The sequence below is a fragment of the Lampetra fluviatilis genome, chromosome 35, assembly GCF_964198595.1.
Source record: "Lampetra fluviatilis chromosome 35, kcLamFluv1.1, whole genome shotgun sequence".
NCBI lineage: Eukaryota > Metazoa > Chordata > Hyperoartia > Petromyzontiformes > Petromyzontidae > Lampetra > Lampetra fluviatilis.
In genome coordinates, this window is record NC_136309.1 from 3,853,145 (window position 1) to 3,865,780 (window position 12,636).

General features: G+C 47.4%; 1 protein-coding gene across 1 annotated transcript in view; it reads left to right on the forward strand.

The window, feature by feature from the left end:
• LOC144944524 (cAMP-dependent protein kinase type I-alpha regulatory subunit) overlaps nucleotides 1-12,636 on the forward strand; it is a 108,044-nt gene that overhangs the window by 14,240 nt on the left and 81,168 nt on the right. The window contains exon 4 of the mRNA XM_078872748.1: nucleotides 1,545-1,636. Within this exon, the coding sequence (XP_078728874.1) occupies nucleotides 1,545-1,636 (92 nt within the window). The remainder of the gene's footprint in view (nucleotides 1-1,544; nucleotides 1,637-12,636) is intronic.

Genomic DNA, 12,636 nt, shown 5'->3' on the forward strand with positions numbered 1-12,636 from the left:
CACGTTTACGGCTCTAATTGTCGACGCTCAACTCACGTTGCCTGTAAATCACCACGTGGTCCCTGACGTCACGGCAAGCCTCGGGGAGCCACGCCCCCTGGGCGGGAGGTGTGGAAGGAGGGGAGGGGCGATGGGGTAGGGGGCAGGGGGAGGGGCAGCTCGGACAGTACATTTCATTAAAGCGTGTTTAAAAAAAATATTTTTTAATATTTTTTCTTATTATTGCTAAGCTTGTCGGGGGAAGGTTGGCTTGGTTGCTTCCTGTAGAGTTGGACCCCGGGGAAGTTATTTTCCCATGCAGGTATCCAGGGAAATGACCCCTGTAGGATTACCTTATGTGAGTGAACAATTGAACGTGGGCTAAAGAATGGGTTACTGATTCTAGTGATGACTCTGAATCACGGCATTTCGAGTTGCAACATTCCTTCGGCTCCGAAAGGTGTTCACCAAGTTGAATTGTGACACCGATCCACCAGCAGGTGGCATCGAGGTCCCATGCCTGGGCTCGGCAGGAGGATCCGGTCAGGCAAATGTGGACACGTGATTTGTCCTTGCTATATGGGATAGAGCGTTGCCCCCTCGTACGCGTGGGTTTCCTCCCACATGTATGAACAATCAATTGGCCGAACACATCCCAACATATTTGCGCATCCGTGTTTTGCGGATTGTACACGGTTGTGTGATGCAGTCACGTTAAGGATGCTGCGACATAAAAGCTCTTTTATTATTATTGCAAATTTCAAGAGGTCCTTTCCTAGGATGATTGGCCAATTCCTTCTTTATTTCGTGTTTTCGTGTCAGAGGAGACTAGCGTACTCGGAGAAAATCAACACGTGCCAGGGGAATGTAGCACGAAGGGATTCAACAATCCATTTCATTTACTGCCATCTGTGGGGCACAGGCCATTGAGTTTTCAGAGATTTGCGCAAATCTGTATGATCCATCAGTCGTTGCTTCCAAAGTGTGCAGGATTACAGGTGTGCGCCACCACTTCTGGAGGTGCGTAAACGTGTTGACACAGTTACCTCGCGTGATCTGAAGGGGGTTCCCGTTTTCATGTTGAACGATTGAAATGTACCAGATTATGCAGCACTGTTTTTACGACCGAAATAGGGGGATTTCTCCACAATTGTGGCTGTCGCCTGATGAGGCTGGTTGTAATTATCGGCTAAACGTCGTACTCAAATTGTAAACGTTATCGTCTTACTCTCCAACAACGGTGTGTTCAAAGAGGAACCAATTGACACATTTTGTTTGCGTGACAAATTCTTACTAATTGGCCATGTCGGGTGGTGGTGGGTTTAATGACACATTTATATTTACGCTTCTGGTGGATAATATTGATCGCGGAAGCCTACTAGGTGTTGAACCGCTGAGTACCGTTTTGTTCAAAGATAGAAATACTTTGTGGTGTCGTGTGTCGGTTTAGTTAAGAGCTTGCCATGTCCCAGGCCATAGTGAATTTGATGCGTGTGAATTGCCATGTGTTCGGTAAGAGTGCGCGCGTGTGTGTGCGCGTGTTCATTGTTCTCCGTTGCACACAGGTGATACCGAAAGATTACAAGACCATGGCTGCACTCTCCAAAGCCATCCAAAGAAACGTGCTGTTCTCCCACCTGGACGATAATGAGCGCAGGTGAGTTAGCTTCATGAGCAAAATTCTTGTTGCTTCCAATTACTTGTGATATGTGACTAATGATGATGGTAGCGGCGAGATGTTAACTACCTCCCCTGGTATGCAGGAGGTCGTAGGTTTGATCCCGACCCTGACGCCTGTATTTGTGACGTTTGCATGTTCTGCCCGTGGTCGTGTGGATTTTTCTCCGGGTCCTCCGGTTTTTCCCTCCGCATTTAGAAACGTGCTTTTAGAGTATTTGGCTGCTGTGAATGTCCATGTAATGAGTCACTTTGTTGAGCTATCATTTGTGGCCAGGTCACTTATAAAAACGAGCTATTACACCTCGGTGAGCCTTACCTGGTAAAAGAAAAAGTTTAATTTAGTTTACTAAAAATAATAGTAATTTCAAGCCAGGATTGCGCTTGATTGCAGGCGGTGCGTAGCCATCACCACCTGGCGACGAATAAGCTCACAGTTTTGCTTCTTCTTCTACTCCCTGGCATGTATCTCACTCATGTCCTCTTTTTTCCCATCCATTTCCTTTCCTTGGCTGTCATCTCCCCATGTTCACTACATGCTCGTGGACGTTCTGATCTTTTCACTTAGGAACCACCTCTTTCTAGGCCTACCTCTCAGTTCCTGCCTTGGTGTTTGCCTTTCGTTAAATGCAGTTTTTCTTCCTTCTTATAACACGTCCCAGCCATCTGATATGGGTACCATTTAACTTTTTATTTGCTATGGTTCGTCTCTAAGTTGCCTCTTTTTCAATTAACGAACGACGCAAATCAAAGCATAAATACATATTCTTGGTTCTTCCGGTAAAGTCACGTAGAAGGGAAATAATTAAATAAAAAATATTAAATAATACAATTCTCACGACGTTTCGACTGCAACACAAGCAATCAGGTGATTAAATTGGGTTTCAGATGTAAATCGTTGATTTGGTGTTTGCAGCAGAGCATTTAAAGGAACTACCACGCTCCAATTAATTTATGTTGTATTTCTTAAGAAAATTTAATAACAGCCATCAGTATATTTTTATGCTCCACAACTCGGGTCAAAAATGTTTATGCGTAAGCTCTGTCTGTCCATCCACTTATGGGGGAGGGGTCACTTTAACTCTTATATAACTCTTAGAAACGCAATCCAATTTGCTGCTATTTGGGACTTAACCCTGGAGAAAGCCGGTTGAATTGATATAAGCATTACACAACACTTACAGACCAAAAAAAAAAAATAACCATTTGCAAATGTACAAACGCGTTTCACCATTGCAGCTGACGCTCTGCGTGATTAAACGCTTCCAAAGACAAACGCGTGTTGGGAAGCGTTACACGATCCGTCCGTATGCACGATTTTACATTTTTCCTGGCTCGTTTGCGTCAGTGTCTCGCCTTTGATTTTAGCATCAGAAAAAGAATAAATCTCATTTTGACGGGGACAGTCGTAAAAACCTTTCCGTTAATCCCACACGTTTCCCGTGCAACAATGGAGCTCCTCTTCTTGGTTCTTTCGGTAAAGTCACGTAGAAGGGAAATAATAAAATAATAAAAATAAAACGATAAAATAATTCTCACGACGTTTCGGCCACAACGCAAGCAGCCGTCCTCAGGTGAAGAACAGGTCTGTCGGAAAGACAGCGTCTGAATGGGCACCACCAGGCTTGGCAGCGTATATTTAAGCTGGGTTGGAGGGGGGAAGGGGCGCCTTGACAAAGGAATTTGCATATCAAGAGGAATTTAGCATATTTATGGGAAATGCAGATATGGGATTAGTCACTACTTGTGGAATGCGTAGGAGGTGGGGGGGGGTTTCAAAGTCATATTATCATATTGAATCCCTGCAGTCACGAAAGCTTTAAATCGAAATGGAGCTCCTGTCGCGAGCACGCCGCCGCTCCCCGCTATTTAAATCTGACGAGAGTCGTTGGATTGATTATCTCCGTGACCCTTGGTAGGAAGGTCGTAGGTGTTTTTGGAATGGGCTGGGAGAGGTGGCGAGCGCTTTTGGCAGGGGGCGGGCGAGGGGGACCACGCTGCCGAGGGGCGGCAGGGAGAAAGAGAAGGCTCGGCTTTGTGTCGGTCTGTTTGCTCTGCTCGCCTCATCCCTCCTGCACCTGTCACAGCTTTATTGTGCTGCTTGTCCTCCGCTGCCAGACTTTTTCCCCAGCCTCGTGTTTGTTACAATGAATCAGGAAGTGGGCAAATAGTGGATTTTAACTGCCTTATCATTGACTTGAGTGGCCGCCACTGAGTGAAGGCTAACACTCGCCGCCCCCCCCGCCGCCCTTCCAACCCTCTGGCCCGCGCGCTCCTCCTTTTGTTTTCGCGAGGCCGTGCCGTTTTGGGAGAGCATCACGCGGCCATAAAATTTGTCAACTCCAGCGCCCGCGTGGATGCAATTACCGAGCGTGACGGTGTACCTTTTATACTCGTTGAGTAATCAGCGCTTGTACAATGTTTCGCTTTGTCTGGCAACAATGCCAACAGTTGTTTTGCACTTGTGCTATAGCCACAGTTGCACTTCATGAACATTCCACTGGATGTTTTAAAACAATATATTTTTTTACGGGCTAGAAATTACAAATTTGGTCAAACGAAATTGAAATTGGCTCTTTTCAGAATTTAACAGTATTCGGCATCGAACGCTTTGCAGTGTAATTAAAGTGGATTGCTATTTTCGCCAGATGGCGGTTACGATTTTTCCCAACCTCTTTCAGCTGTCGAGTACCATACTAATTTAACTTGAGCCCTTGCATTTGTCATGGTGCGCTGATTGACTTTTCAAAAGAGACCAAAGTCTCGGATATCATTTTAAAGCATTACATTTTTATTTATTGCACTCCTCCTTCCTTAGCGGAGACAAGAAAGTGCCACTTTCTTCAAGGCATCGAGCAAATTTAACCGCGCTCAGAACGTGGCCAATGACAGCAGGAATTTGTGCGCAGTGAACTTTTTTGAAGATGCAGTAAAATACAGCTTTCCTGTCCAGTTCTGAAGGGAAAGTACTGATCGTTTTAAGCGTGGCCTGTCCGCGGTTATTGCAGGCTTGTTGTTATCAGTGTCACCAACACGGTGTTTTTGAGCAGAGAAAAATGTCTCAAACGCCCCCACAGTTATTGCGGCAGGTAAAAAAAAAAAAACCCACACCACTTTGCTCGAGACATTTACTTTTCGAGGTGAAGTTTTATTTTCTTTCTTTGGTGGTTTTAATTCGTTATCTGGCCAGTGGTCGGAGCACGCCGAGGTGCAATCGGGAAGGTTGCGAGTTCAAATCCTGGTTGGGGGAGTTACTCACCCTTCATTCGTTGTGGTCGTCCCAAGGACAAAACTCTCTTTTCCGAAAAGGAATGTGGAATTTTCCACCGTCAACCCTGGGCTGCAAACTTTAGCAACGCACCACCCGCACACCCATTCGAGTGGGGGAAACCGCTTTTACGTTTTTAAATGTAATAGTTAAATGGCAAGCCTCTGACCGAATCATCCGGAATGCGCCCGATCTCATCGTTGGATCTCGCGAGATACGCGTGGTGGATCCTTGGCCACCTCCTCACATGACGGGCATTGTAGATCATCGTCCCCTGGACCTGGGAACCTGCGTGGGGGACTGCCAGAGAGAGAGAGTGCAGTTGCCGCAAAATCCATTGTAAAAACTCTGCTTCTGCGTTCCCACATTTAGGCTGCTGGCCTTCGCTAACTCGCACTGACTAACATGGTGAAGTATAGCTGCCAAACGACCCTCCACGACCTGCACAACATGAGGGGAGCCCTTCTTCCAGCAGTGGATTGACAAAGTCTCGTACAACTTGTGCAGTTGAATCTGTTGTCATTGCAATTAAATTTTACTTTTTTTTTTTTACAGAAACCGCCGTAAAAATTATAATTTCCACCCCACTTTGCATTTGGCCGAGCATCCCAATGTAGGAGCACAGAAGACGGGTAATTGTTAGTGCCGGTTCTGGCCACCCTTCCACTTGTTTGTGGTTTGCTGAACCTCTGAATCATTCTCTCTCTCTCTCTCAGTCTGATAGTGAACGAAAACTGCTCCCGTTACAAGTTGTAAATTTTTACCATTTCTTAAACTTGGCCACTCTCAGTTTACGCTGAAAAGCATACTGAGACCCATCAGGACTCGGATGTAGGTGGTCTGTGTAACACTGTGTGTGTGCGCGTGCTGTACAAGGAAGCTTGTCAGGACAAAAATGTAGTTTAATGCTGCCGCTTCAGATTTTCCATCGCCCCACCCTCCCCCTTTTCTCGCTGCGATGAGCAGTCGCGCGGGATTCGTGTGGCACGTCATGGTTTTAGCACAGAAGTAGCGCCGTTTCTAGGTGTGGTTTGGGTTTTTTTCTTTTCCCCTCATAACGGAGCGGCTAATGGGCAACCTCGCCTTCGCCGTTAAGCGTACAAAACGTCGGATTGAACCGCTCGTAATAATCGGCGGTTGTTATTCAAGAGCCGCGAATAAAAACGAACAGTCTCCTACCTTCTTCTTGGTTCTTTCGGTAAAGTCACGTAGAATGGAAATAATAAAATAATAAAATAAAACATAATAAGATATTTCTCACGACGTTTCGGCCACAACGCAAGCAGCCGTCCTCAGGTGAAGACCAGGTTTGTCGGGGAGACAGCGTCTGAATGAAACACCACCACGCTTGGAGTGTATATTTAAGCTGGGTTGGAAGGGGGGGAAGGGCGCCTTGACAAAATAATTTGCATATCAAGAGGAATTTAGCATATTTATGGGAAATGCAGTTATGTGATTAGTACTACTTATGCCCGTGCATTATGCAGGATTAGCAGCATCAAAGGGAGGGGATAGGGGTAGCATTAATAAGAAGATGAATCCCTGCAGTCACGAAAGCTTTAAATCGAAATTTAAGTCGCCTACCTGTCGTGCGCGACACTTTCTCGCCCTCGTGATTAAATCGCCGCAGAGTACAACTCCGATCCCGTCTCGTCGGACGCTTCACGCGACCCGGCGCAGGAGGATTCCACCCCTCCACCCCCCCCCCCCCCCCCGTGGCTTCGATCTCCCGCGACGCTTATGCGCCCACAACTCGCAACCGCATCTACACGCAGAATTGCGGCAGATAATAATAATGCAATTTATTACGCGCGCAAATTTGCGGACGTTACGGCCGCAACTCAGAGGTGCGGAGCCAAGCTCAGAGTCGCTCAAAAGCGCGGTTATAGAGGTGAGTTTTTAAGTCTCTCTTGAAGGAGGCGATTGAGGTGATGCTGCGAATGTGCAGAGGGATGACGGCGTTCCAGACTGTTGGGGCTGCCACCGAGAAGCGGCGCATAGACATGACCATCCTGGATCTTGGTATCAAGGGGAGGTCGTGAGTCGCGCTGCGCAGGCATCTGCCGCGCTGATTATATACTTGACGATGCACAAACGGACAAAAATTATTCAAAACTCCGTCTGCGGCAGTGCGCGGCGCGACCGTGGTCACCGCCCGGAATGGAACCGTGGGGCGTAAAAACGACTCGGTGCCCCGATTCGCAAACACGAAGGAGGAGGCATCGCAGGAATTCGCCACTCCGAACAAAGACGGTCAAACCGCATCGCGCGCTTTCGGGTGGCGCTTCTGCGGTCGTCTGGATGAATGGTCTTCCTTCCGATATTGGGAAGCTCCTGGAGGTATATACTTTTAAATCGACTAGATTGAAAACTAATTTATTTAGAACTGCTTTTTTGTGTTTAGTTTGTTGTCCTTCGCCCCGCAGCCTCCGCATGAGCACGGTTGACTACGTACGGTGCGAAAGAAGTTCAGCATGCATACGAACTGAGTACCACATTGTTGCAACTGAACAGTGGTTGTCCTACGGATAGCCCTGCCCCCCGCCATAGTCAAGAGTCGGTCCAGGATTTATAACGCGCCATGTTCAGGAAAAAGCGTCGACAGAAATGCGGACGGCACCGAGAACATCTGTAAGCGTCACCACTGGCTCACGGTGGTGAATGGGAGATCCAAGTGCTTGCCTGCCCCCACCGCGCTCATTGAGCGGAGAAGTAACTTTTGACTTCTTTTTGACTGTTTAGCCACCGGTGCTGTTTGGTCGTTCTGTTGGGGGTAAACTGGTCCATGCCATGGAAACATGGAAATTCCACCACCGCACTCGCAGGGTAGACCGATGAGTGGACGATGGAACAAGTTGCTGATGCCCCCTTTGAACAGGAAGTCGCGTGACGCTATTAGGAGTACCACAAGTAATCCTCTGTTCAACGCGATCTTGAGGCCTCTCATTGACATCTTTGAAGCCCTTTAATTGCCCTTCTGTGTCGACACAAAATGCGAAGGCATGGGGGGGGGGATGAAGGCTGGAAATATCCCGACGAACACTCGCGCCTTTGTCGCCAGCAGGCCCTCCTGCCGACCTTCGCCATGACCACTGTGTGCATTTGAGATGGCGAATTAATACGTGTCTGAATGCCTAGTGGGTTTTTTTCTCCCTCCGCGAGACAAAAGGACGCAATCAGACTTCTCTGGCGGAGACAGAGAGAGGGCAGAGAGAGAGAGAGCGCGTTTTATATTTATTTGCTCGTCCCATTTTTGTGCGTGGGCCGAAGCTGCGTTGGGGGGGGGAGGGGAGGAGGAGGTGGTGGGCGACATTCATGCCATCGGGTGTTTGAGTCACAATTGTCCCATTGTCCCCTTGTCCCCCGTCCACCCCCCTGGTCGTACTTTTATTCCACAGTTAAGGGTCAGCGGAGGTGATGGAGAGTTCAGGGTGGCGTTGAGGTTGAGCGAGTCAACAAAACCCTGATTAATGGGCCCCCACCCCTCACGTCCAAAGTTTTCAATGTCACGTGGTAAATATTTTGATTCGCTATCAGCTCTCTTAGGGGCAGCCGGTCTAGACATGCAGCTCCACAGTCGATGCAGTTATTTGTAAACCTCCGCAAGAATCTTTGGTTTGCGGTGCGGCAATTACACAAGTAGGAGGAGGGGGGGTGGGGAGAGGGGGTGCGGGCGGGTGGGCGGGCATGGATTGTCACTGATAATATCAAATCTCGAATCGTTGAGAAGGGAATAAATTGGGGTCATCCGGGGGCAAGCCAAACTTTGTAGCTCTTATTTACGCGGGCAAACATTTGCTATCTTGATTCTGGTTATTTGGCCAGAGTAGCTCAGACGGATGCCATTCCAATGCTTATGTTGGCTGGCTGAAAACATAAAAAAAGCGAATCACTGCCTGAAAGAAAAATGCGACTTTAACCTCCTTTTTTGCAGTTTTGCAGATTAAATTGTGCTTGTAAATATGCTTCTCCTGCTGGGAGCGTGAGGCCAACGTGTAATCTGTCCCTGAGCAGGGGGGAACGATGCACTTTGGGTTTGTTTCAAAGTTTTTAAGCCATGCGCAAACTTTTTTATTTTTAAACGATGAAAAAGCCTCAAACTGTAGTTCCATTGCTTTTATGATACACCTACATCGGATCTTACAATAATCAGTAATCGTCTTCTGCTTTTCATTCCAATGAAGAGTCCCATGACTCGTTTGCAACATGGTCCTGTATTGTGATATTAGTCCAATTTCCTCATGGGTCTTTTGCAAGTGGTAGAAATTCTGAACACGATCGAAACTCGCATATCCTCAGATAATAGTAATATAAATTGAGCTTTTTAAACAATCGCGTTTTAAATAAGTAACTGTCTATTATCTATACTCTTTGTTTTTTTCGGTAAAGTCACGTAGGTAAAAAATTAAACGAAATAAATGAAAACAACTAAATTAAATCACGACGTTTCGATACAGCGACTTTGGCTGTAACGGTTCCACCGGAAGACGGAAGCTTGTGTATGCCTCCGAAATGTCGTGATTTAATTTAGTTGTTTTCATTTCTTTCATGTTATTTTTTACCTACGTGACTTTACCTGAAAAAAACAAAGAGTATGAATCCTTGCAGTCACGAAAGCTTCAAATCTAGAATGTCTATTATCTATTTTATTTTTAAGCCACTGCTGTTGAACGAACGTGCCAAGTCGTTTTGCCTATCCACAATAGAAGGGGGCGCTGCACTTTTCCACGTGACGTGCCATACGAGATGTTTTTTTTGCACATTGCAGTATAAACCAAACGCATATTTGGTCTTTTATGAATTCTCAGAGCTGGATTCTTAGGCAAATTAAGGGAAAGATTTTCGTTGAATAATTCTCAGAGCTGAATTCTTAGGCAAATTAAGGGAAACGATTTTCGTTGAATAACGGATGGGGGTGTGGGGGTGGGTATTGTTTGCATTCGATGGTGACCGGCACTGAGATCATCATCCACTTGGTGCCCTTGTAAAAAAACAAAAACCCTAAGCAGTGGCTGCCTGGATTCCAAACCTGAAATCTCAGTGGCGCTTGGCCCAATGATTTGAGTGCTCCACCTTACCCGCACCCCACACCCCACCGGACCCCCCCCCTCGCCCACCCGCCCGAGCCACCCAGCCGTGTCAGGGACGTCGTCCACTTGGTGCGGCACATGGCTCGGCACGCGGCACGCGGCACGTGGCTCGCCACTTTGGCGCTCCGACCACGCCGCCGCAGCGGATAAGCGCGGAGCCTCCAGCGCCGCGGCCGCCAGATAGCCTTTAGGCGACGGAGGTATCGTGTACAAATAACGTCGCCCCCCCCCCCTCCACCCCATCCCGACCGCTGAAATATTAAACTTTAAAAGTTGCCGCTTTGTTGCGACGGCGGGTGGCCGATTGTCAAGATGTGTGAGATATCGGCAGATCAGATAGCCCTGCTGTGATGGATTGTACAGCGTGCAGCTCACCTTTTGTGTGTTTTACTGTGGAATACTTTCTGTCACTACTTTCTTTCCGCTTAATTATGAGGACGGCCTGTGCCTCAGGACTTCGCATGCAAGCTTAAACGTTAGAGAGGGGCGGAAAAAATACAAAGAATTTGCGGATGCTCACTTGGAGTATAATGTTTCCTTTCTGTTCAACTTTCGCAAATTCCTCGTATGTTTAATGTTTCATTGGCTGTGCCAGAATAGAGTTATTTAAAGTGCCGTTTCAATTAATGTTCTCATTTACTGTTGTCAGCTTAAGACATTTTCACGAATGGGGGCTGGGGGGTGGGAGGGAGGAGGGGTCATGCTTTGGGAGTTTTGGCCAATTCCTTTTTAAGGAGTGTTTTTACTTGCGGGAAGAAACCGGCGTAAAGTGGTAGACGTTAAAGGCGCAGCCCTGCAATTACTCGCTCACGTCACTTCTCACGAGAAAGGCCTCCTCAAGGGGGAGAGCTCCGTAGAGCCTCTCTCCATTGTACTTGGCCTCATCTACCACGCCGTCCTGACATCTATGTCGAGGTTGGAGGGCCCACACTTCACCCCACCGCATGTGAACCGCTGGCCGATTAACTGGCGTACCCATTCATACCGCTGGGCGGACAGAGCTGGGTGATTGAAAAAAATTTGCCTGTTTTTAAATCCTTTATATTAAGTTGGCTTGCTTGCTTAGGACCGTGCAAATCTTTCGGTCGTTTTTTAACCCACTTCCCGTGATCCAATCGAGCTGACATTTTCCACACAGACTCGTTGTGCGTGACAATTAATGTTTTTTTCCAAAATGTTACACTTTTTAGGACAAAAATATTATATTTAATTACCAATTGCTTAATGGTGCAATGCAATCATCTGACCCATAGGTGGCAGCCATCTCAAGCCAGAGGACGAGAGGACTCTAGCCGCCACGCATATAAAGGATTTATCGTGATAAACTTTGTTTTTACGGGTTATACTTATTTTCAACTTCCGCATTGAGGCATAGAATCAAACCAGTGACCTGTGGGTTGCAAGTCCAGTGTTGCTAACCATTCCATCACGGTGGCATTGCTATATGAAGGGACTAGCTTTCCTATCTGGCTTCGCCCGGGGCTTGGAGTAACCACGCCCGGCCGCCTTTGTCTCCCCAGTGGCAATGTTCACACACCGCAACAGTTACTCGTTTGAGGCTGAGTCGACCTAGGGGAGGCCCAGGGCCGGTTCAAATAATCGTCACCGGTGGTGGCCGTGAGCGGGAATCGAACTCGGGTCGCCGGGTTCGTAGTGCAGCATGCTAACCACTACACTACCGCTCCCCCCCACACACACACACACGCGCGCGTCCATAGGTACACATACACGCGCTTGCTGCAGACACACACAACTTTCAGGGTACGTACGGCAGTAAACGACTCAAATAATAAAGCAGCAATGCTGCACGAAGAACGCCTTAGACCTGCAACACATATGTATGGCACTTTACTCGCGGAGGGTTGGGGGGAGGGGTAACATCAGCAGGCACACTCCGTTACGCTTCCACATACGGGTCACATGACAGATGTGACATCACAGCTCACTTGCCGTGCAAAATATATGCATTATTGCGCCCCCCCCCTCCCCCCCACAAAAAAAAATACAAAAGTCTATTTTTATAATTTGTGCATGGCGTACAGTCTGGAAAGTACCCACATGGCACATTTCAAGTTTGTTGCATGTCGGGAAGTACGCTAAGCATTTTTAACAGACACACATATTCACAACTTTGCCTTTTATATATCTGGAGATAAGGCTTACAGGTGCGCACAGATGGTTTCAGGCAACCCTTTGTTTCTGTGCGGACATCTCCTGAGCACCTCACAGCCCAGCATATTTTGAAATTCCTAAATCTTCGTGATTCACCCCACCCTTTGGCTTGTAAGTGCTACGATCCAGGTTTGCACATCCCATTAAAACGGTTGGCTGCGTACGGCGCGAAAGAAGTTCAACATGCATACATACTTGCACCACCTCTGCCTGCCGCTGTAAAGTGTATCCTTGAAACAAACTTAATTTCTTCACTGACCCGTGTGTTTGCATGGCTTGACGTTTATGCATCTTTTCCTTTGTTATGCTTGCCAATGGGACCGTTATCTTAACGCATGTTACCAGCAAAAATGTTTATTCAGTATTTCAGAAAGCACTACAATTAGTCTTTGCCACGGCACCGGACACTTTCCAGCACAGTTCTTTCCGTGAGGCAAAATAACCAGATTA